The sequence below is a fragment of the Amblyomma maculatum genome, chromosome 10, assembly GCF_055883805.1.
Source record: "Amblyomma maculatum isolate TAMU_Amacu chromosome 10, ASM5588380v1, whole genome shotgun sequence".
In the NCBI taxonomy this organism is placed as follows: domain Eukaryota; kingdom Metazoa; phylum Arthropoda; class Arachnida; order Ixodida; family Ixodidae; genus Amblyomma; species Amblyomma maculatum.
This window is the reverse complement of record NC_139353.1, coordinates 131,152,049-131,177,307: the sequence shown is the minus strand read 5'-3', so window position 1 is coordinate 131,177,307 and position 25,259 is coordinate 131,152,049. Positions and strand designations below refer to the sequence as shown.

The 25,259-nt window shown below is 45.6% G+C and overlaps 1 protein-coding gene across 1 annotated transcript in view; it reads left to right on the top strand.

The window, feature by feature from the left end:
- The window catches only part of LOC146177468 (uncharacterized), a 31,917-nt gene that overhangs the window by 2,971 nt on the left and 3,687 nt on the right, over positions 1-25,259 (top strand). The window contains exons 3-6 of the mRNA XM_084581572.1: positions 642-748; positions 4,645-4,713; positions 15,488-15,565; positions 18,825-18,881. Coding sequence (XP_084437698.1) covers positions 642-748; positions 4,645-4,713; positions 15,488-15,565; positions 18,825-18,881 — 311 coding nt within the window. The remainder of the gene's footprint in view (positions 1-641; positions 749-4,644; positions 4,714-15,487; positions 15,566-18,824; positions 18,882-25,259) is intronic.

The following is a 25,259-nucleotide window of genomic DNA, read 5'->3' as shown; positions in this document are numbered from 1 at the left end:
CACTTTCCCTCATCCCCATTGGGGGGGGGGGGGGGCACTTAAGCTTCTGCCTAAAAATTCAACGCGGCAGTTCGAATGCGCCACTTCAGAGGCTTTGGTTCCTTATAGCATATCATTTTTTCGATTTAAGGTATGTTTGTATTCAATCAATTTCATCATACTTTATTTTCTGGTCTTCTCTAACCCATTTTTATTCGTTCCCTACTTGACTCACCGCAATTTGCAAACGACTTCTTTTTTGTGCCATCAGTATTTTGTTCCTAAACTAAGAGACTATATTTTTTCGTGAGTAAAGCAAAGGCCGGTTTTTTCGTATAGTAACGCGAGATTTTAGCGAGCCCTCCTGAGTAGTCGCAAATTTCTCTCTGCAACCGAACATCGTAAAGCAATATTGTGAGCGAAGATTAAAATGTTCTATTGATAGAAACACCTATTGATAAACTCAAAACAGTTTTAGACCCTCCCTGTGGTTCCAGCCATAATCGCAGAAGAATCAGTTTAACATCAACATCCAATTTTAAAAATACGTAGTCTTCCTTTGAATACCCTTTGTGTTAGGGATATTTCTCAGCATACAGTAGTAATGAGCAATGAGCAGACCTAAAGCTATTGTACAGCAACCTGAATCCTTTCTTCGGCAGGAATTGCCCAGAAGGCGAAGGCAACGCAGCTTGGTGCCAAGCTAGTGGACAAGTGCTTCCTGCCTATTGCCAGCAAGTACAAGTTCACCCCCAAGATGTTCCAGAGGGTAAGTGCCTCCATTTGAGTTCTGAGTATAAACTGTGAGCACAACACTTCGTCACTTAGCTTTACGTTCACATTGCATCAACATGTTTCGATCCTTTTATACTTTGTGTAAAGCCTGATCCCTCCCAAATAAAGTTTGGAAACTATTCACTCTATTTCCTCAATTCTCAGCCCCGGAACTCAGTGTATGTCGTTTGTTGCCCCTCTACCACCTAGAGTTTAACAAGACTTGCACCCATCTCTTTCTTTCCCAGAAGAAAAACGTCACGACAGGGCATGGGTGGTAAACGGTCCGGCAATGAAACTGTCCGCTCTGGTGTGAGCAAAGTGGCGACGGGAAGCCACGAGTCTTAACTGAGATACGGGCTCGCCGCTTCATTTGCTGGGCCTTTATCGCCCATCTCCACAACCCTGATGAATGCTGCTTGGGTGCACTGGTCTTGTCAAGCTCTCGGCGGGGACGGTTTCCCTAGGTGAATGTTTATTTAATGGGGCAATAGGGGCTGCTCAGTTGAAGGATTAGAGAAGTGTAGAATGTAGATGCGAAGCAAAATCGCTTAAGAGGGTTGCGGGAGACTGACCCTTATCAGATGCAACAGATTTAACACACACACACACACACACACACACACACACACACACACACACACACACACACACACACACACACACACACACACACACACACACACACACACACACACACACACACACACACACACACACACACACACACACACACACACACACACACACACACACACACACACACACACACACACACACACACACACACACACACACACACACACACACGCACGCACACACACACACACGCACGCACGCACGCACAAACACACGCACGCACGCACGCACGCACACGCACGCACACACACACACACACACACACACACACACACACACACACACACACACACACACACACACACACACACACACACACACACACACACACACACACACACACACACACACACACACACACACACACACACACACACACACACGCGCGCGCGCGCGCGTATCTATGTACACATCGCTGGTGTATGCGTGCCAGACGTCGGCGCCCACGTCATGCGGCTAGAGCGGAGACTGGTTTACAATAATTAGTACATCGAGTGCATCCGCTGAGTGCTTTCCTTGGAAACATGATTTTTTTACACTCCAGCCTCCAAGAAGCGAAAGACTTGATAATGACATTGCGGCCTTCCTAATGGAGGGAAATTCTGTATTTGGCTTGAATCGAGTTGATAGAGCGAATGCTGTGAGTGTTGCAGCGATAGCCTCTGTAACACCGCCTTTTCACTGCGCTGTTTGTCCATGTTTTTTTTTTTAATTGGTTTACAAGAGAGCAAAAGTTCCAATACCCCTCACCCTTTATAGGCCCTTATAGGCTCATGAGTATGCAGCCGTCCGTCCGAAGAAATTGTCACACTCAGCATGGGGGTCAGTCAAAAGACGCTGCATCCTGTTTAACATTTAAGAAGAAAATAAAAAACCTCCTGTATCGAAGGATCATTTTAACAGGCTGGTTAAACAGAGCCCAGCGTCATTTAATTGACAGGTTGAGTGCGACACCGGGAATCGAACTTCTACTCGTTCGGTCACCAACCGAGCGCATCAACCGACTTGACGACGCCGTGCTTTTTTTTTTCTTTATTGCATTTTGACGGCATGCACAAGATATAAATGCAGTTAGGAATACTTGCACTGACACGGCATATAAAAGTTTGGCAACGTGAGAAATTTATCTTAGTTCTTTTTGTCTAGCGTTCAAGGTAAGATGATATTTAGATTCCAACTCTACACGCGTTTTTATTTTGCAGTTCATCCTGTAACTCCCGATATTTTTAATGTGGAAAGTATTTATTTTTACCAGACAGTACCAACAACAATAATTCTGGGCTAACTATAGGTAAACTGAAAGATTGGGAAGACAAAAATGTCAGAACTTCCAGCCGTTTATTGAATACAGATGAGCAACAATATTTATATTGAAGAAAAAATCGTTTGGAAGTATTATCCTCCGAAGCTTACCCCCCCCCCCCCCCCTCCCCCCTTCTATGACTGGGTTCTAAGCCTCTGCTTCAAGGAAGAGACGGCGGAAAAACATGGGTAAGAGTAACACACAACAAAAGGCTAACATTGACCACCAAGTATTCATTTTTAGTGAACCTTACATGAAAAATAACATTCATAAATCACTACGTGGAGTGATTGGCCAGATGGATATGTGAAGGGTACTTCGAAAATTTTTGAAAGAAAGGTAACAATGCTGTAGCGGAACAGAAGGGCATCGTGAACTTAAGCGGTGAATGTTCTTTCGGGCTATTTCTTCTGTCGAGCAGCCACGAACCAACTAGTCCAGACCAGTCTTGGTATAAAAATTGACGCTGAAAAAGGTTTTCTGAATATTGCAAAATTATAAAACAGTGAACGCGACCCGCTAGTAGAAATGTATCGATACAGTTGAACTGTAATACCTTTGCTCTCAACTTTAATTTGTAGATAAGAAGTGCGTGAATATTTGCCTTAGAGAAATCACCCTCGATCCTAATTCATTGATTAAGTGTTAAGGGTGCGAGACCTCAGATACCCTTTCAGCCATTCGGAGGTAACATATCGTCGACATTGTGCTTTGCGAGAAACGGTACTTCTAATGCTATTGCATATGACAGGTACGTCCGAACCTTGTCGCATACAGTTAGCAGAGCTAGCATAGATGCTTCTCTGCTATCTCGTCCTGTACGCAGCTAGCTCTGTTTGCACGTTTATTCTGCCGCAGAGGAGCCTAGTAGTGGTGCCGAGGGCGAAAAGAGGAAAATAGAGAGGCAATTGTTTGAATGAGTCTCGTGAGGGGCTCTGAATACCAAGATGAGACTGCATTGGAAAATCTCGCGAAAAACAGACCTTTATGAAAGCAATTGAGTGTGTGATATGAATTGAGTAGTTTCATGTATATGCCAATTGCAATTTCAACACTTCGACCGCAGTTAAGGAAAATAACACAATTTGTTCCGATTTCACGGCATCTGAAATAAAATTTCATCCGTAGAAGTGAGAACTTGTTTTAGAGTGGCCATAAATTTCTGCTTTGATCTCCCTAAAAGAAAATGTACTCGTTTCTGCAGAATGAATCTGCTGCTGGCTTAAAACAATTTATGCCGCCGGCCCTGTGCCCGTCCAGTGTTGCATACGGAGAGTGCGGAGACAGGTAGTGAGTTCTTTGACAAGCCAATTTGATAATGCCAGACAATAAGAATGAGAGAGAATGAGATGTCTTATAGTATTTTAAAATTTCGTTTTGTGGGCTCCACTCGCACGCATGCTTGCAAGCGGTTATCTTTACATCATAAGTGTTCTTGCTAAGTTGTTATGGAGCGCATATTTGCACATAAAATCCTTTTTTTATAACTAAGGCTGTGATTCATTATTGATTCATGGTAAAAACAGCGCGAAAAAATGAAACAAACGTTTGTGTTGTGTCTTTCTTCGTTTGTCTCGTTTTCCAGAGCTGTTTCCACCATGAATCCTCTTTTTATCTTGGCGTGTTTCTGCATGATGGGCTTCTGTATTAGGTGATGAAGCAAATTTTAAAACCAGTTTTATCGCAAAAGTCTGTTGATGGGATTTATTTGATATCCTGTATCTACGTAATATTTATTTGATAGGCAACCTCAGATACACCAGACAGAGTAGAAACAATGACAAACAACGTGTGTCTGTTTCTTATCAATGTCTTCGTTTTTGAACAGTTAGTTCAGTTAGTTTTTCCTCTGAAATAAGAACACTGAATAATCGTGCCCCCCCCCCCCCCCCCATTATAAGCTTCTGAAAACAGCACAATCCTGGGGACATCTTTTTGCTTTTTTCCAGGCTGCATATAAAATGTGCCTTGTATTTCGCTTCTGCTTTCACAAGTACATCCCATTGATAAAGACTAAGGTGAGTGAGAGGCGGCCTTTATTCCTTCCGCATATTTGAGCATAAAGCATATATACGGCATTATATAATGGAGTAACGTCATCACGAATATGGACAAGATAGTCAAAGTAGCCGAGGAGTTTATACCGATCTCTATAGCAGCCAAAGTAGCCAGGACGGTAACGAAATTGGCGGCAGGGAAAAACAGTCAGATGTTCCACTTGTGACGAAGGACGAGGTCAAAAAAGCATTAGAAACTATGAACAGGGGGAAATCAGCTGGAGAGGATCAGATCACTACAGATTTACTAAAAGACGGGGGGGGGGGGGGGGGGGGGGGGGGGGATATCGTGCTAGAGAAACTGGCCACCCTGTATACGCAGTGCCTGGTGTCATCAATGGTACCGGAACCATGAAGAATGCAAACATTATCCTCATTCATAAGAAAGGGGACTCTAAGCACCTTAAAAATTAGACCAATCAGCTTACTGCCTGTTACGTATAAGGTATTTACTAAGGTAATCGGTAATAAGATCAGGACTACCTTTGACTGCAATCAAGCAAAGGATCAAGCAGGTTTTCGGAAACGGTACTCTACTATCAATCATATCCATACCATCAATCAGGTGATAGAAAAATGCTCGGAATATAACCAGCCCTTATACATAGTATTCTTTGATTACGAAAAAGCATTTGACTCAGTTGAAACATCGGCGGTGATGCAGGCATTGCGAAATCAGTGGGTAGACGAGCCGTACGTGAAAGTGCTGGAAGATATATATAGTGGCTGCACACCAACCGTAGTTCTGCATAAAGAAAGTAACAAAATTCCCATAAAGAAAGGTGTTAGGCAAGGAGACACAATCTCCCCAGTACTATTCACAGCTTGCTTAGAGGAAGTATACGGAGACTTGCAATAGGAGCAGTTAGAGATAAGGGTAGATGAAGAATACCTCAGTAATCTGCGATTTGCTGATGACATTGCCTTGCTAAGCAACTCGGGGGATGAACTGCTGATAATGATTGATGACCTAGACAGGAAAAATATAAAGGAAGGCTTGAAAATCAATATGCAGAAGACTAAGGTAATGTTCAACAGCCTCGGGAAGGAACAGCAGTTTACATTAGGTAGCGAAGTACTGGAAGTAGTAGGCGATTATGTCTACTTAGGACAGGTAGTAACCGCAGATCCGGACCATGAAAAGGAAATAACAAGAAGAATAAGAATGGGATGGAGCGCATTTGGCAAGCACTCGCAGATTATGACTAGCAGCTTACCGGTATCGCTCAAGAGGAAAGTTTACAACAGTTGCATCTTACTTGTACTCACCTACGGGGCTGAAACGTGGAGGCTAACCAAGAGAGTTCTACTTAAGTTGAGGACAATCCAGAGGGCTATGGAACGAAAAATGGTAGCGGTAACATTGAGAGATAGGAAGCGTGCAGAGTGGGTCAGAGAATTAACTCAAGTTACCGACATTCTAGTGGAAATTAGGAAGAAGAAATGGGCATGGGGAGGGCATGTAGTGCGAAGAGAGGATAACAGATGGTCGCTTAGGGTAACAAACTGGATTCCAAGAGAAGGAAAGCGTAGCAGGGGCGGCTGAAAGTTAGGTGGGCGGATGAGGTTAAGAAGTTCGCGGGGGTCAGTTGGATGCAGCTAGCACAAAATCGGGTTAAGTGCAGAAGTATGGAAGAGGCCTTCGCCCTGCAGTGGGTATAGTTAGGCTGATGATGATGATGATGATAATAGAGTAGGCATTACGGAAGTCCAAACATATTACAAACGGCCAGCAATGATTGAGAGTTCACAGCAAATATTTTGAACTGATATAAGAGATCTCTTTGAAGAGACCGAATATTTATTTGTCTTCAGCATCAAATGGTTAAGGCTAACAATGGTAAACGTCTCAAAAAAGTAAGGGCACATGTGCATAGTGCTACAAGTACAAGTCCAATATCTGCTCTATACACGAGCATTGCGATCAAGAACATGAATTACTGGCGATGTGGCTCTACGGTTTGTCGATAGATGAAAGCACGAGAATCGGTACGAAGGCGCTGGATAAGGTAAACTTCTAGAGCGAGCGTTTCAAATTTATTAAATAGCCGTATCGTTGGCCAGATAGATTTTCTCTTTTGGCATGTGGAAGATGCTCTTTTCTATAGCCAGCTTCATTGTGTATACCCACCGATGACACGGTGCCTACAAGCTTTGCATAGCCTGGCGCTCAGCTTCCCTCAAGCGAAATGGTGGCAGAAGTCGTTATTGACCACGACTTGTATAGAAGGATGTATCCTGTTTCACAGCTCACTTTGGCCTAGGCTGAAGTTGGCCTAGGCTGATCATAAGTAAAAAGCTTGCTGTGACACTATAGAAAACCAACTTTTCAACAGCCTTTTGAGAAAGTACCGGCTATGCCGAGGAGTTACATTTCCACCAATTGCTACAGAGCATGTTACTAAGGAATGAACAGATGTCACCTACGGCCAATGAGCACTTGTACGGAGGCTGGCTTACCCAGCCATAAAAATTACGGAGCATTTTCTGTTGTGACATTATAACTTACCTTCTGTTATTATAAATTAACAGTTAGTGACATCAGAACATTGACAGTAACTACAAAGGTTTGTGTAGTTACCCCCCAAAATTACTAGAAAACTACAAATTCAAGAAGGTACTACAAGGAAATGCTTAACCTATAAACAATGCTGCCGAACTTTAGCACCGCTCATCGCTACAAGTGAACTACGAAAGTTTTGTCGTATTTTCGGTGGGGTTCATTTGTTATTCGAGCACTAAGCGACAAAGCACCATGTTCCGCAAAATGGTCCAGCAGCAAACGTGCGACGTTTATAGCACACAATCGGAGAGTTGCGACACCCTCGATCTAAGCTAAATAAATATATTTATATATATTGAGAATGCGGCCTTGTTTCCAAGACCTAAGGGGGGTGGATACAAAATGAAATGAAAACGTGATGTACACAGTACAGCTCTGCAAAAAACTTTGCATTTGAGGTCACCCGCTACGTGCAAATCCAAGCACTGGCTGAAATGCAGCACAGCACAAAATGGCAGCTATGAAAGAATACATTAACATCACTTGTTAGTTTAGAGCACGGAAGAAACTAAAATGCTATGATCCGTTAATAAGAATGTCGTTATTAAGATTTTGTCATTTATGGTTACTACTAGGCAAAAAGAAAATATATGAAGCAATTCTTTCTCATAATTAATAGTGTTAATATCAAAGATCGACTGTCGATCTCTTAGCAGAACCAGTAGAAAACTGAGAACGAGCGATAAGTCAACATTATAGTGACCCTTTGTAAGGTGGCAGAAAAACTGTCAAGCAGCATATTGTCACGTAGTGACAAGGCCATAAGCACAAAAGAGAAGACAAGGCGTAGTAGCACTGAAATAAACTCTTTATTGGGCCGACTTGCGGCCGCAAAAGAAAAGAGCAACTCGGCCATGGCGATAAGAACAAACGTGCTCGTCGGTCGTCGAATTATGAATCCCTGTTTCACTCGCCAGCGCTCAATTTAAAAGCGGCGTAGAAACATCTAGATGAAACCGCGAACAGTGACTAGCATAACCGGGAACATTGAGAAATATAAAGGCATGTTTGGAATCCTCAGAGATACATCTCGAATCATCTGCCACAACAAAGCAAACGATAAATCTGCGGTTCGCGGTAACGGGTATGAAAAAATAAAAAATACAGAAGGGACCTGCGCGCTAGATTCAGAATGATAAGACCACATGCCAGTGGCTGTCGAAAAAGAACAAATTAAGATTTAAATGGTGCGATTTGAATGGTCTGATTCTGATCACGCCAGGCAAGACATCACCATCCTGGCTTACTGACACCCTATTATGCCAGTACGACATGTTTATGTTTTCTCTTTGACACGTTATATTTTAAAGATGGATTTAAAGTGTGACTGAAATGGTACAAATTTGTTTCACTTTTATTGTTGTTGTTGTTTGCCTCTGTTCTCGTTTGGATGCACCTATGTCCCCTGCTTGGACACAGGGGTCTGCAGTATTAATTAAATAAATAATTTTGATCAAACATACCATTAATATAAAATAGTGGGCCAAGCTATTGTTAAAAAATATTTAAGATACCAATATTCGCAGGAAAAGCTAAATATATTATCAGTTGGCAGTGCCATATGATATGATGATTCGATACATTTACATCATGTTATGGTATTCTTGTATTTGAAGACTGCTTGTCGCTTGTGTGAGCATAAGCAGAAATAACTATGGGTAATTTAGAGTATAGGCCAGATGTTTTCTCAAAAGGTGTCTATCAATCGGGTCAATCAGCTGGCGTCTGCTTGCACACGCCGGACTGTTCCCATGAACCTGACTTTATCTAGATCGCAAAAGCTCGTAGAAAGCTTGCTCTGTTTCCTACGTGGTCAGGCTCACTCATAATCGATCTCATAACCCCCCCCCCCCCCCCCCCATGTGCATCCTCTGCTCCACCAAACGTTCGACCGGCATGGACCAAACACACCCCTTAAAGACACATGCAATACCTAGTCATCTATTGCATAGGCGTAGCAACGTCGCTTCTGGGAAAGAGAGCAATGGTTAGCCTTGACCGCCTAGTAAAGAGCAGAGACATTAGCCTGCCAACCAAGATCCGTATAACTCGTGCTATGGTCTTTCCAGTTGTGATGTATGGATGCGAGAGTTGGACTGTGAAAAAGGCTGACCGCCGAAGAATTGACGCGTTTGAATTGTGGTGCTGGCGAAGACTGTTGAGAGTTCCTTGGACTGCCAGAAGATCAAATTAGTCGATATTGTCGACCATAAACCCTGACTGCTCATTGGAGGGTCAAATTTTAAAGTTAAAGCTCAGCTACTTTGGCCATCTGATGAGAAGAGAGGAGTCGCTGGAGAAAGATTTGATGTTGGGAAAGGTTGAGGGTTGCCGGAGAAGGGGTAGGCAGCGAAAGCGATGGTTAGATGGCATCCTCGAGGCACTGCAGATGAAGTTATGTGATGTTAGGAAGATAGTGAGAGACCGGAAAGCGTGGCGTGACATGGTCCATAGGGTCACGAAGAGTCGGGCACGACTGAACGCCTGAACTGAACTGAAGCAACGTCGCAAGATGAGTACATGGTGGCACCTGTTACGCACCAACAATACCTAGTCGATGGATGCCCTCACCGTCTCACAGGATAATGTTGCCACGAAAAGCACAAGAAGCTGCTCTCTATACCTGCCAGCGTCCGCGGGACACATTCACGTCTTTGACGTCAGGCGCTACCTGCCATGACAAGTAGGAGCTATACCCTTTTAAAGAACAGGATAACAATGGGGCTGCGCTATAGCTGTAATGGGAACAAACGAAAAAATTGGCAGAGGCTTAGCTTGGCTAAGCCCGGTAGATTCCGAAAGCAATACCCATGGCTAGGTCCAGGTTCAGCTAATGTTCGGCTAGTGGTGGTGCTTATGGATATGCTTGTTATGGTTAGACTGTGGTGGTTATACAATGATGCACTCTAGATACGACATGGATACGCTGTTCCTCCGTCTCTGTAGCTCGCTGCTGTCTCTCACGCTCATTGCGACGAGCTTCCCTAGCGGTAGGTGGCATCGTCGAAGCAGATGTTAAATCGCCGGCGGAGGCACCGTCACTACTCGCAGACGGCGCGAGATGGTCGCCCAGATGATGATGATGATAAATTTCTTTTTCCACCTCATAAGGAGGCCCCCAATTCCCGCCCCCGGCACGCAGGCCTAAGGGACGGGAGCAGAGACCTCCGCGATCAGAAGCAGGCAAATAGGTCTTGGCTCTTCGCATCTTCTTCCGCCAGGCGGATGGCTTGTAGCTGTGGAGCAGGGACCTCGCTCCGCAGGAGGGCTTCCCAGGCTTCTCTACAATTTATATTTGTTTTAGCCCCCAGGGAGCTAGTACATTCCCAGATTATATGGTCGAGGGTCCCTCTCTTCCCACAGTGCTTGCATTTATCGTTTCTCCGATCTTCCATTTGGACATAATATGCCCAGACCGGGATTACAAAGTTCCCAGCTTGCAGGCGCCGCCATGCGACTGCCTCCCTATTGTTTAGACTTTTATCCGGTGGTGGCACCAGTCTCCTGCTTAACCTGTAATTTTGAAGAAGCTCCGTATAATCTTATACACGCACGTCCATGTTCCGGCAATCGGGCGGCTCCACAGTTACCCGGAAGTAGAGAGCTCGGGCTAACTCGTGAGCCGCTTCGTTGCCAGGAACGGACGTGTGTGCAGGGGTCCAAATTAGGCGAGTTTTCTTGTTTAGTCATCTACTGGCCAGAATCCTTGCCGCTTCCGGCGAGACCCTACCCTTTCCAAAATTCCAAATAGTCGTTTTGCTATCGCTGATTATGAAATTGGCTTGCGTTCCGACGCAAGCGAGCGCTATTGCAACTTCTTCAGCCGTTTCGGTGTTGCGGCTTCTAATGGTGGCGGCTGATACCGGGGCACCTCGACCGCCGCCTCCGTTTTGCCACTTGCCGCATCCACGTATGCAACCAACTTGCTGTTCATCGAATCGAAGCGCCTGATTAGTGCTTCTGCTCTCTTCTTCATCCTCTCTGTGTTGAATATGGGATGCATGTTACGAGGGAGGGGGGGAATGATTAGATTTTCTCGGCAGTCCTGTGGGATACTTGATTTTTCTCGTAGTCCCCTATCTGTCTGCAGGCCTATCATTTCGAGTATAGTTCTGCCCGTGGTCGTTGGACGTAATCTTTCCAGCTGCGAAACTCTGACACCTTCCGCTATTTCGTCCCAGCTATTGTGCACTCCCATATAAAGGAGCTTCTATGTGGATGTGGTAATTGGTAAGCCCAGGGCCCTCTTTATGCACCGTCGAATGAGAGAGTCTATCCTCTTCTTCTCCTGCGACCTGATATTTAAGAACGGCGTGGCATAGCTCACGCGACTTATTACGTAAGCTTGGATGAGTTTAGGCAAGCTTCTTTTCTTCGGGCCTCGTCCTTTCAACGCGATTCTTCTAAATATTCCAATGGATTGTGTGGCGAATCCCTCTAGCTTTCTGATTAATCCATCATTATGTCCATTTTCCTGATTGAATAGTCCTACGATTCTGATTTGATCTACCTTTGGAACTGGTTTTCCTTCTACTTTAATGTCAAATTCCCAGCTGCGCTTGCATCGGAGTGACTTTGGGTTGTAGACGAGTAATTCTGATTTTTTCGGCGAGCTTGGTAGACTCCTACTGGCAGCATAGTCTACGACAGTGTCCGCCGCCGCCTGCAGGCGCTCCTCAATGCTGGCATCACTATCCTGGGTAACCCAGAGATTGATGTCATCCGCATAAATACTGAAATTTAGCCCCTTTATGCTCCTCACAGCTCCTAGGAGGCCCCTCATCGCCACGTTGAAAAGGAACGGGGAGAGAACCGAGCTCTGCGGCGTCCGCCTGCTTCCTGACTTCACTGTGGGGGACTGAATGTCTTGAAACTTTATGCAGGCAGTTCTGTTTGACAAGAAGTCCTTGATGTACTCATTTGTTCGTTCACCTACTCCGATTTCTTGGAGACCATGGAGGATCGCTTCGTGTTTAACTTTGTCAAAAGACTTTGTCAAGTCCAGGCCGAGAATCATTTTGGCGTCTCTAGAACGCGAGTCGATTGTGTCGTATTTGGGTCGGAGCATCACGTCCTGCGTGCTCAAACCCAGTCGAAAGCCGATCATCTGGTGCGGCCACAGGTCGTGTTTCTCCATAAAGCGCGTCAGTCGTGTCTGGACTACATGCTCCATCAATTTTCCCAAGCATGAGGTTAGAGAATAAGGTCTTTTATTTTCTAGTTTCGGAGGTTTGCCCGGTTTTGGGATTAGAATTACGTTTGCCGACTTCCACTGCCGAGGCAGGTGCCCTTTAGTCAAAATTTCTTGCATATACTCAGTAAGAGCGCTGGTGGAGTCATCATCCAGGTTTCTTAAAATTTTGTTACTTATCCCGTGAGGGCCCGGGGCCGATTTTGTTTTTAGTCCCAATATTTCTGCCCTGACCTCCGCCTCCGTGATGGGTGCGTCCAGCTCCTCGTTGGGAGCTCCGTCATACTCTTGGAGCGGGGCACTATGAGTATCGCCAATGTACATGTTGACTAGTGCATCCATAAATTCCGCGTCTGTACCCTTAAACGCGTGCCTGGCTTTTATTAATCTAATTCCCGACTAGGATTTCTAGTTGGTCGGATCTAATAGGTGTCTCAGCAGACCCCACATTCTGGAAAGGCTCATGCCCCCTTCCATCTCGTCGCATCTGCTACACCAATTCTGGCGTCACAACACCTGTTGCGCTCCTAACGGACAGCGCGGGAGGTAGGTGGCACCGCCACTACTCGCAGACGGCGCGAGATGGTCGCCCAGCTCTTCGGCGTGACGTCACAACACCTGTTGCGCTCCTGGCGGACAGCGCGAGAGTTGGCACCGCCACTGCTCGCAGACGGTGCGAGATGGTCTCCCAGCTGTTCGGTGTGACGTCACACAGAGGTCACGCGAAAGGTGAATGGTGTCACCACCACGGTAGGCAAAGGCTTGAAAGTGCAAGTAGTATTGCTTTCGCAATAAAAAAAAATGCATCAGAACGGAGGGCAGTGAAGGTAGAATTTCATAAGTATCAATGCAAGTTTGTACACGCAGCAAGACAGTGCCAGATGAGCTTTTAATAAGAACAAAGATAACATTAACAAACCGGTCAACTGCCATCAAAATGACTGAGGCAGGACTCAGAAGCGACACCTCCCTCATTGCAGCTTAGTAGAAAGACGCATATCTAGTACATGACATTGTTCTCTAGGACCTCAACCACACCATCTCCCCCTGCTATTCGGACATTTTGACACTCAAAACAGGCTCCGGCGTCCTTCAGGACAGTATACTTTAGAATTGATAGCAGAGGATTCGTTTGACTAGAATTTCATTCATTTCACTTTGTCTCGGGATGCATGTAGGTGGGTTCTTCTATAGTCTTGTAATGGGGGCAGTGCGGTTGCAGGTTGTGAATTTTATTTACTATTCAGGGAGGATATCTGACTAGCTCATGATTCGTGGCAGCACGATCCTTTGAAAACGACTACGCTGTTTTGCTGTTTCTACTGAGTATCTCACGCTGACAGAAGCCTTGATACCTTTTAAATGATCATGAGGTTACGTGCTCTGAAAAATAAAACCTGACAGTTAAGATGGGGGTCATGCAAACGAACCATACAAAAGCGCGTACTTCATGCTGCTACACGCTGGTGCATCCCCTAAAAAGCTGACGCACAGTGGATTCGCAGTTAATACTACTCTGGAATTTTGACCTAAGTTTTGCTTTTCGTTCATGATTTCATGCAGAAACAGTGTTAATAAGATCTAAAGCATGGCTTCAATTTTTCGATAGCCTTACCACTTAAAAAGGTTAGCGCACAGTTAATGCTTTTTAACCCTTTATAGGGCGCAAGCAAACCACCAAAGCAATATTGGTTTTTAAAGGAAGATGTGTTTATTCAACTCAAAAAAAGAAGTTTGAAGCAACTTGCAAGATTCTACTTGATTCTAATAAAGCACAGAAGGTGGGACAACGTATGTCCCACTGTACGGATAGGGGTATAAAGCAGGGTGGGACGACGCATGTCCCGCTGAGCATGAGATGCTGTCATTTGTTGGAAGGTTTCGTTCAAAAAGCATTCATTTGCCTGAATGGAAAGGCGATAAATACAGGACACATAATGGCACATTGCAACCGGCACAGAGGAACTTTGTGCGCACCTCCGAGCGCTTTGTGGAGCACAAGCGGCACCTCCTCCTTATTCCAGGTGCTTTTGGGAAGTGACCCTTGTTGGCTTGCATAACGATTTGTCTCTTCAACTATCATCTGGCATACTTCTTCATCAAAATACAAGGTTAATGCATCACACGCTCTGCTTTGCGGATTCAAGTTTACAGAAAATGTCGGGGGCTTTTCATTGATATCAGGAATGTCGGTCGGCAATCCTGCAATCCACCCTGTTGATTGAGGTTGTTCATTTTCATCTAATGCAGGATCATTATTGATGCCTTTATCATGCACTTTCTTCCCTTGTTTTTTTTCTTTTTTCGACATGTTTTACGGATTTTAGGCGCTAGCTCGTCAATGCTATCACTTTCTGATGTTTCGATCGGCACAAGGGCTGATGAGGACGGCACATTCAATTCGTCGCTTCAGGAATCAGTGAAAGAATTACTACCGTAGTCATCCGGGAGGCTGAAGAATACTTCTAAAGCCTCTTCAGCAGTATGGGTTTTCTTAGCTAAGGTAAAAATGAATAGATCGGGTTTTTTCAAGCAAGTACAGGTACTAGGGAGTAAACGTGAAGCAAACAATAACACGTGCTATATCAGATTTTCATATATAAATCATGGTTCGCTGTATGCAAACAGAAATGCTTGTAATGACACAATCTAGACACATACATAACCACGGGGAATGGAAAATAAGTCTTACCAGCCATTTGGGAAGGATCATACGGAAGTCCGAAAATGACCGAGAAAGAAACTCCACACCTCAAAAAAAGCGGCACATTTGAGCGCTTGTTGGACTGTCTACGCCACCTTGTGTGGCGAATATAAACTAGGATATAGTTAACTGATCTATTCATAGATGGCACAAATAGTACTTGACGTTCCAGTTGACTTCAGATTTTCGCTACCATGTTTTTTCTAAAACCATCCAGGTGGGACACGGGTGTCCCTATGAGGTATAAAGGGTTAACGTATTCGCACTTGATGTACAGGGCCCCGACGCCTACCGGGAGGCAGTGTACGAGTGTATTGGCAACCTATCTTCACTTCTCACCGCTGGCCTCAATCCGGTACGTTGACTTCGTAAAACACCGTTTATCAGATCGGAGTTGATGCAAAAGTATCATGCATAATGTTGTTCGCGCATTTTGGTTGCTACATGTTTTGTTCGAAACATATTTCTCCCTTCAATCACGTTTAGCGAGAAAGGTAACTAAATATGAGGCTTTCTTGTCCCACCAACTTTCCACTGCGCAGTACCGTTTCCTCGTCGAGTCTTACGGAATATAAACGAGACCTGTGCGTACTTCTTCCACTGTTACCCTTATCAAAATAATCTATGCAATGAATGCAATAAATTCAGAGCAAGCACATAGGCTAGCTGCTCGGTTCTATTTGTGGCGTGTAGAAACCACAGCGGGCACAATAACATACCTTTTATACCGGGAGCTCTGCTAAAAGTAACCACCACTTCGTAAAAGACAGAACATCCTTGGTGAGTGAGGCCACTTGACTGCTGTTGAGAGTTGCACGATCTATTCATTGCGAATTCGTTCTATGAACAGCAGCGGTGAGAAGCGCCTGTCCGTGCGAACTATCAATAGAGGAAAACGAGCTCGGACCGCCGCAGGCGTACGATTAAGAGCGTGAGCTCTGGTTTCACAGGATTTATTTCTTGGTCCTGAATTTTTATACCAGCACCTACATCACAAAACAGCGACTACTTTGATGTTGCTCTCATCTCTCTACGGACATTCGTTCGCCCGCCACGGCCTCCTGAAGGTTACACCTTAACATGGTTTCGAGGAAGAAAGATAGTCTTTGAGAATACCTCGTACGTGGTAGAATTCAGCTCGTTATGTGCGTTGTATAATCCGAACTCGTCTGAAAGCACTCAGAGCGCTGTATCTTAAAGGTAGAGACCACAGTTTTGTCCTCAATGGTGATTGTAAGTGGAGACGCACACACACATACCCGTTTCTAGGTGGGTATGTAATGTCGGTAGATAGGTTATGCAGCGGAGGTGGGGGCCTCGTTCACGTGGACCAGGGGAATCATGACGTCCCGCATGGTTGACCAGATGGTGGACTCCATAGCATCGGTGGTCACATAGTATTTAAGAAATTAATTGCAATGCAGTAGCTATGATTCCGCGAGTTGGCCGCCATTTTCAACCTGAAAGCGACAAACTGACGAGAGCCGGCTAAATGTAGCAAGAGCCAACGCTATTAAAACCTTTGGCGGCACTGAGTTTCCAACCCACAGCAAAACTATATTAAGTAGAACTGTTCAGCCTATTGGAAAGCTGCAATTTTACTACGAGCACATTTTTATTTCCCTCTGGAGCTCCTACAATTCTCGTTAATACGTCCTTAGCGCTAAACGGAATAGGCAGCATTTGAGATTTCAAGATCTTTATTGGGGTTTCAAAATCCGAACACCTCAAAAGTTTACGATGTGAACGTTCCAGGTAGCGTATAATCCTACACACCGGGAAAGAACCGGCAAAACGTCTACTATAGCATGGTAGCTTTGTATTTGTAGAGAGTCGGGTAGAAAATATTGACGTGAGTAGAGTAGATGGCTCATGCACCCATGCGGTCACACTAAGGAGAGCGAACGCGTTCAACATTATATGCATCTTAGCTAATCTTAGACACTCTTTACGTGCTGTTTGCAGTAAACGTAAGGTTGAACCATCAGGATTTGGAGAAGGCAGTCAGAGTGAAGAGTGAGGCGGTGGTGACCCCACCTAAGGTTGAGAATCGAGTAAAACAGCGCTAGGGGCGACGAAACACGTGAACGACAGACACATACGACAGACCCCACCAAAGTATACGGTGTGGAGGCAAGGAGGCCGTAAGAGAGCGCACTAAGAACCACCATGCTTAGAGATTGGAATCGACCCCATGTAAGTTTTGGGTCCACAGTCATACATTATAAACCCTAAGCCAAGCATGCACGCTCGTATGACTTTCATAAAGCTTGTGTTTATTTCGAAGTCGGGCGGTCTCGAATAACGTGGTAGCTCACTACTACAAGTTAATGAACAGTTGTGAGAGAATAGAAACTTATCAAGAGACGAGTAAATAAGCGACCAGAAATGTGCATTCACGCAAACGAAGACCCACAAGAAGAGTCACGGATGCGATATTTTAATATTCTTGTTAAAAGAGTATAGGTGTCCCTATTTTTTTTTTTCAGACGAAAGCCTTTTTAGGTTCATAATGAAAGTCGTGTCCGGCTAGATGTGTTCGCCTTTGCATTGCGTCCATTCGCCAGGAGTGCCTCCGCATAAACTTATAAACGACGAAAATCTGTCTCTATCGAAAATCGAGCCATTTCTCTTCCAATTCGCAGTCGAACGCGCAGACCACTACTCCACGCAAGGATTCTTCTCTTGTTTATTGCAAGGGTAAACTTCCGAAGAACAGAAGCTAAAGTAGCTCGTACCTGAATTCACCCTGCTGCCTAATGCAAGCTCGTTTTAACCCAGTAATTCCCCACCATAACAAATATAATTTCGGGGAGCGCGCAAGAAGCATCTAGATGGCTAGCCAACTAGCCAGCTCTTCCTGGTAAGCATACACTTCCCACACAAAAGCACACAGCTCTCGGGATAACGACTTCGACGATCGTGGTGATCCGCCATGTTTTTCCATCATTCGGCTACACGCCGGACTCGTGAAAGACCTACCGTAATTCTGCCTGTATAGCTTGAGGATAATAGTAGTTATGACATTTACTTTGTAGTTAGTGCATAGCCAGTAAGTCAATGTTTATTGATATTGTTATAAAATAATGATAGTAAGGCATCGATTATAATGATAATGGTAGTAAGGATGACAGTGATGGTCATCACCACTATCATCATCCCTATCAGCGATAGCGACGATGATAGTAGGGATGACAATGACGATTTCGTTTGTGAAAACAGTCCTATAAATTGGAGCCGCTATTTCAGTTCTTAAGCAGGCTAAAGCGCACTGTTGTAATTTTTTTACAAGTGGCAGAACAACTTCTCCATTGCATTGGACATAAACCGATGTTATTTATTATAAAAAAAGATGTATTGAAATAAAAATATCGTCGACGACGTCAAGCCTTCCGACATGGACGAAGGCAGAGAAGAGATGCATGAGGATGATAGTGATGTGTGATTAAAGATATAATGAGAGTGACAACAATGTGGATGCAGCCAAATAACTTGCACAGACATAAAATTGTTACTACTAATTGTGCTTCTAATTCAGTCGTATTCTGCTACTCAGAGGACTTGGATAACTCCATACTATTTGAATCTTAGTTCGTCTTTATTTTACATTTCAGGACTGGATAGATGACAAAACTGAGGTGGATCCTACAGGCCTTTACCGTGACGGCGTTGTGAGTATAGTGCTGAGACAGAAATAACAGAGCGTGTGTATGCCCTTTCAGGAGAGAAATATTATGCTTGGGAGATCCATGGCTGCTTCTAGAATTATGAGATAATTTAACGTAGATACACGCACAATGTATTAACGACCGCAGACGAACAACTTCAGGCCTGGCGACGCCCAACTCGAACCACCCACACTTCGTCTTTCTCGCGTTCCCCACATTCCACGCGCGAGCTCAGCACTTTGTAGCGCTCATGGCAGACTAGCTGAAGGTGTTCGTGGCCTGCTTACACGCCGATCGGCTAAGTATTGGGTTGCTGGTCCGGGTTTTGTTTTTCCCCTTTGCATCTTTTGTTTTCTGTTTACTAACGCACGCGGTGACGTTCACAATTTAAGGTAATGTCGACACAGTCCCCTGGCCAAGGGCGCTCCCCTTGTTCAGCTTCCCTTGTGACCGATGATCTGCCCTTGGAAGCGTTTCAGAGCTCCGGTGTCCGCAACATCCCTGTGGCGCTCGTTCCTAAGGATGGGTACGCACCATTAAAAGGAACAAACCAGGAGCTGTTCGAGCTGCCCTTCCGGAAACTACTTCCTTCTACGAACAGATCAATTAAGGGGAAATGAGGGTGCTTTCTTTGGCCTTGCCGACTGTTGGCTTCTTCCCTTCCTTCTACGAAGGAAGAGCCGTGGTACGCCAGTTTGGTCGTTGCGGGATTCTTTGCCGTTCATCAGAACGGTCATGTATAAAGGATCGATTAAACTGCTCTACTTTTGCATCTTATCAGGTAAGCAGTTTTATTCCTTCGTTCCTGGCCTGCACAAAAGGTCTAGTCCGAGGTGTGGAGTCCTTATTAAATCCAGAAGAAATCCTTGACCTTCTCTCCGCGGCAGGCGTTTTCAGTTTATCGCTGCAGCCGGGAGGTCAATAATGTTAGTGTGGCGACAGAATCGGTAATTGCTACTTTTGCAGTTGCAGTCTGTCCAACAGAGATTAAAGCGTGTCCTTTAATATTCCGTGTAGATCCCCTACCATCAAAGCCTCTGCAATGGAACAACTGCTAGCGTTATGGCCATACTGCTGGCGGTTGCAAGTCCATTTTGCGATGTGCAAATACGGCGATGCCCATAAATCACATTTAGAGTCAGGTTAAAATGTCAAATGTTGTCGTGCTGTGGGTATGTTGCGCAGGTTAAGTAATCCAAGCTCTGGGATGCGGCGAGACGCTCTTTTAATGATTTATGTTTGTATGTCCGACCAAATATAGAATTTGGATCTGCGTTGTTTTCTGGTTCACCTACTTACAAAATCCGTCCGCTTGTTCTTTTAGAGCGGGAAGCGCTTAGATTATGTCTTGGGCTCCCCAAATTTGTGACTAATATTATATTATACCTTGAAGCCTAAATACCACCGTTGTTAGCTGGATAACAATTCTTGACTGTCAAGATGTATCTAAAAATATATGAATCGCAATGCCACCGGTCCCTATCATTGTTTTGTTGCGAGCCAGACTCCTTTTTTGGAGTCAGATAGCCTCGGTTTCATTCCCCGCAGGTAATACTAGTGCAAAATTTGTAAAACCTCTGTACGTAGTCCTTTATAACATCCTTCCAACAAAAGTAAGTGCATCTTCGGTTCAAATTGTCTATGATGACATTTTCTCAAATAATTTAAAACACTTATCAACTCGAATTTCAAAAGGATTATTAGAAAATCATTTACAAAGTCTTCCCGTTAGCATAACAATAGCAACTGATGCTTCTCAATTTCATGAAAAGGCCGGCATTGGAATATACTGTCCGCTTTCAGACTGGGCTTTTTCAGAACGTCTTCCGGGTTTTACCCCAATTTTCCAGGCGGAGTTGCGCGGTGGTGCTTGCTCTGCGCAAACTAGACCCACCATACTCACCAGTGGCTGTAATTACAGGCTCTTATTCCTTGTTCTTGTCGCTTTCTTCGAATATAGATTCGCCATTATTAAACACATCTCTTTCATTGTTCCCCTAACATATAAGTCATACATATAGTGTGGGCACCAGGCCACAGTAATGTGACAGCCAATGAGGTTGCTGATAGACTAGCTAAAGAATCTCTGAAGGGCCCTGTGTTGCCTATCTTCCCGGCAACAGCATACACAACAGCAGCACGATTTCGTAGGCGTTCCGTGTTAAGTACGCAGTCTGGATCTGTTTTATAATCGGATGACTACCTGCATCTCGAGGATTCCTGAAGTAGGAAATCATGTCAATCAAGGTAGACTGAGGTCTCTACCTCAGTCTACCTTGCAAGATCCTTGCAAATAGCAAGATCCTCAATCTACCTTGCAAATAGCAAGATCATTTCTTGCTATTTTGCCGCCGTTTTACCATGATGAGAAAACGGTATTTGGAGAAGCCGTTACAACATCTGGGTCTTAATTTGAGCAGCCACAATTTATTATCGTTTGGTGCCACCATGCTTGGGTACAGCCATAGGTCTGTCTTTAACGCCATTCAAAACTTTTCAATAGAAACAAGACGTCCGCTTTGCTAATATGCTCTGAATTTTTATTCTGTACATATAAATTTCAGTATTCTCCGACTGCGTGCGTTATTATTTACCCTTTTTATTTTTTTTTTTTCATATTTACCTTTCCTTCTCTATTCCCTAGCAATTATTTCTATTTATTGTTTTTGCGATGTGATTATACATCTCAAAATCTGATATCTCTGCACCCCAATTCTTGGCCGATCCCCCTGTGTGGGTATGTGCCATCAAATTAGAGGAGAACAACAATACCTTTTGTCCTTGTAGTCCCTTGACATTACTCCCGGCAGCAAAAGCACCGTCCTGATGTTAAGTATAGAAGACTGATCGGATGCATGGTACGGCTTGAGGTGAGCTACGTGAACAACGCCAGTGGCAGCGTGGGTGGATGATGTCAAAGAATCGAGGGGGTAACCTCACACGTCACGTCAGTCACCTGAAGGAGCACACGATAAGGGCCGCTGTACTGATGAATGAGTTTCTCAGAAAGACCGACATGCCGAGAAGGAGACCAAAAGAAAACGAGTGATCCTGGGGCATAGTGCACTGGGCGATGCCGGTGGTCGTAAACAGACATCTGGTAGGTTTGGGAGGTGATGAGACGGTCGTGGGCGAATTCGCGAGGCATAGTTGCTTGGGCGATGGCGTCACGTGCGTACTCCGTGATCGAGTTCAAAGATGACGGCAGCAGTGCGTCCAATGACAATGCAGCATGTCGAACAAATAGATGATAGAAAGGTAAATAGCCTGTGGTGTCATACCGCCACAAACTATAAGCAAATGTTACATAGGGCAAGGCAATGTACCAATGAAGATGGTCGGGTGCGACGTACATAGATAGCATGACAGTGAGGGTCCTGTTTAGCCACTCGGTAAGCCCGTTCGTTTGAGGGTGGTACGCTGTAGTGAGCTTATGCTGCATTGAACAGGACCGGAGTATGTCGTCAACTAACCGGGAGAAAAAGTAGCGGCCGCACTCCGTCGCAAATTGGCGTGATCACCAGGAAGGATGATATTTTGTAACAAGAAATCGGCTACATCGGCGGCGAAGCTGGCTGGTAATGCACGCGTGATAGCGTATCGGGTGGCGTAGTCAGTCGCAACAGCGATCCAGCAGTTGCCGGAACTGGACGTCGGAAAAGGTCCGAGGAGGTCTAGTCCTACATGATGGAAGGATTCGATGGGTACGTCGATAGGTTGCAGAAGACCAGCAGGGAATGTGAATTGTTGCTTCTTGCGTTCACAGAGGTCGCAGCTGGCAACGTAACGCTGAATATTGCGGTATAGACTGGGTCAAATGAAGCGGCGTCGGACCAGATCGTACATTCGTGAGACACCGACTTGACACGCGGTGGGCAGGTCATATATTTCCCTGAAGACAGACGAGCGGAGACGCTGGGGAACGACGAGCAGGAGCGGAGGTTCATCAGGGCGAAGGTTGCGGCAGTACAGGATGCAATCGTGAAGAACAAAGAGTTGAAGTGTAGGGTCTGAGGTGGCGCCGCTGAGGCTATCGATTAGTGAATGCAAGGTGGAGTCTTGCCGCTGCTCATCTGCGATGTTAAGCAGATCAGAGATAGCGAACACGCAAGGGCCGAGGTCATTGTCTGCAAGATCTGGTGGTTTCACAGGGTGACGAGAGAGGCAGTCAACGTCGTGATGTAGACGCCCTGGCTTGTAGACAATGGTGTAAGGATACTCTTGGAGGCGCAATGCCTAACAACCAAGCCGGCTTGTAGGGTCCTTCAGTGAGGAAAGTCAACAAAGAACGTGGTTGTCAGTCAAAACCGTGAAACGACGAGGTAGGATCAAAATTCAGACGCAGCCCAAACAAGGGCTAGGCACTCGCGCTCTGAAATGGAGTAATTGCGCTTGGCAGTGGAACGAAGGCGGCTGGCATATGCGATGACACGGCACTGATTTTGGTGACGTTGGGCGAGTACGGCGCGGATACCATATCCGCTGGCATCTGTGCAAACGTCTGTTGGAGCCGACTGGGCGAAATGGGCCAATACAGGTGGTGAGGTGAGCAAGTGAATCAGTGAAGAAAATGAGTTTTCTTGAGCAGGGCCCCAGGTAAAAGAGGTTTCTTTCCTAAGGAGGACGGTGAGGGGATGGGTGATGACAGCAAAATTTTTGATGAAACGTCGGAAATAGGAGCACAAGTCGACAAAGCTTCGGACATCCGTAGACGATCGAGGCAGCGGGAAGTTCTTCACAGCTTGAAGTTCAGCAGGATCTGGGCGGACACCAGAGCATCGACAAGGTGCCCAAAGATTGTGTTTTGGAGGCGTCAGAATTGGCATTTAGACGAGTTGAGCTGCAACTCGGCTGCACGGAAGACCGGAAGAATGCTCATAAGTCTTTCTAGGTGCGCGAAAAATGTGGAGGAAAAAACTACAACGTCGTTAAGGTAACACAGGCTTGTAGTCCATTTAAAGCCTCGAAGCAAGGAGTCGATCATTCGCTCGAAGGTAGCTGGCGCATTGCAGAGACCGAATGGCATGGCTTTAAACTGGTATAATCCGTCCGGTGTGACGAATGCGGTCTTTTCACGGTCTTCGTCATCGACAGAAATTTACCAATACTCGGTTCGAAGGTCGACGGAAGAGAAAAAATAGGCTCCGTGAAGGCAATCCGAAGCGTCATCGCTTCTTAAGAGTGAATACACGTCCTTTTTCGTGATACTATTGAGATCCGGTAATCAATGCCGAAGCGCCACCTCCCGTCCTTCTTTTTAACAAGGACAACTGGTGAGGCCTATGGGCTCGATGAGGGCTCTATGACAACTTTAGTAAGCATCTTGTCCAATTCCAGTTGAATGATGTTGTGTTCGGCACCGGACACTCTATACGGATATCTGTGAATGGCAGCGGCGTCACCGGTGTTTATACGATGCCGTAACCACAGAGGTCCGAGCAAAAGGGCGGTTATCGAAGTCAAAAATGTCGCAAAACAGGACAGAAGACCCCTGAGATTGTGAGTTGGTGCTGGTAAAACGTCCGGAGCAATCCTCTTGGTGTATTCATCAGATGGTGGGACGCCTGGCACGTGGCGGTTCGCCGAGAGAGGTACGAAACCTGTAACAGCTGATACAACGCATTCAGAAGCAGGGCACAGCGGGGCGAACGACATGCCTTGGGGAAGCGGCTGAACGTGCGAGGCAAAGTTGAGAGCCAGAAGGGACACTTGATTGGCAGACATAGTGCCCACTGTATGCGGAAGGGCAACGTTCCGTGCGAGAAGTACATCAAGGGTTGGAGTAACGATGTACTGGCCATCGGGGACAGGTAAGACGGACAAGAACGATACATAGGTGACGGCTTCGGATTCCAGGCGGAGAAAATTGAGAGTACATAGGCGGTGCACAACCGGATCCGGCGGCGCCTCCGTAAAAGGTAGGTCGAGCTGAACAACACTTGTGGCACAATCAATGAGGACAGAATGTTCGGAGAGAAAGTCAAGTCGAGGATTAGGTCATGAGGGCAGTGTTTAAGGACAGTGAAAGGAGCAGATGTATGACGGCCAGCGAATGACACACGAGCTACATACCTTCCAACGACAGCAGAGGTACCACCATCAGCGACACGGACAACAGGCTGAGGGGCAGGAGTGAGAATTTTCCTTAGGCGATAGCGCAGACGGGCATTCATAACAGAGACATTCGCTCTCGTGTAGATCAGAGCTGTAACAGTGATTCCGTCCACGTCGATGCTAAGCATGTTCCATCGGGCCTGGAGAATTGGAGGGTTTTCAGGTCGGGTTGTTAGAGCAGCATCACCTCCAGACGCTGCAGCCATCAGTTTTCTAAACGACATTGAGCATACGGGTCAGGAGATGACGGGCGGCGAGATCAGGGCG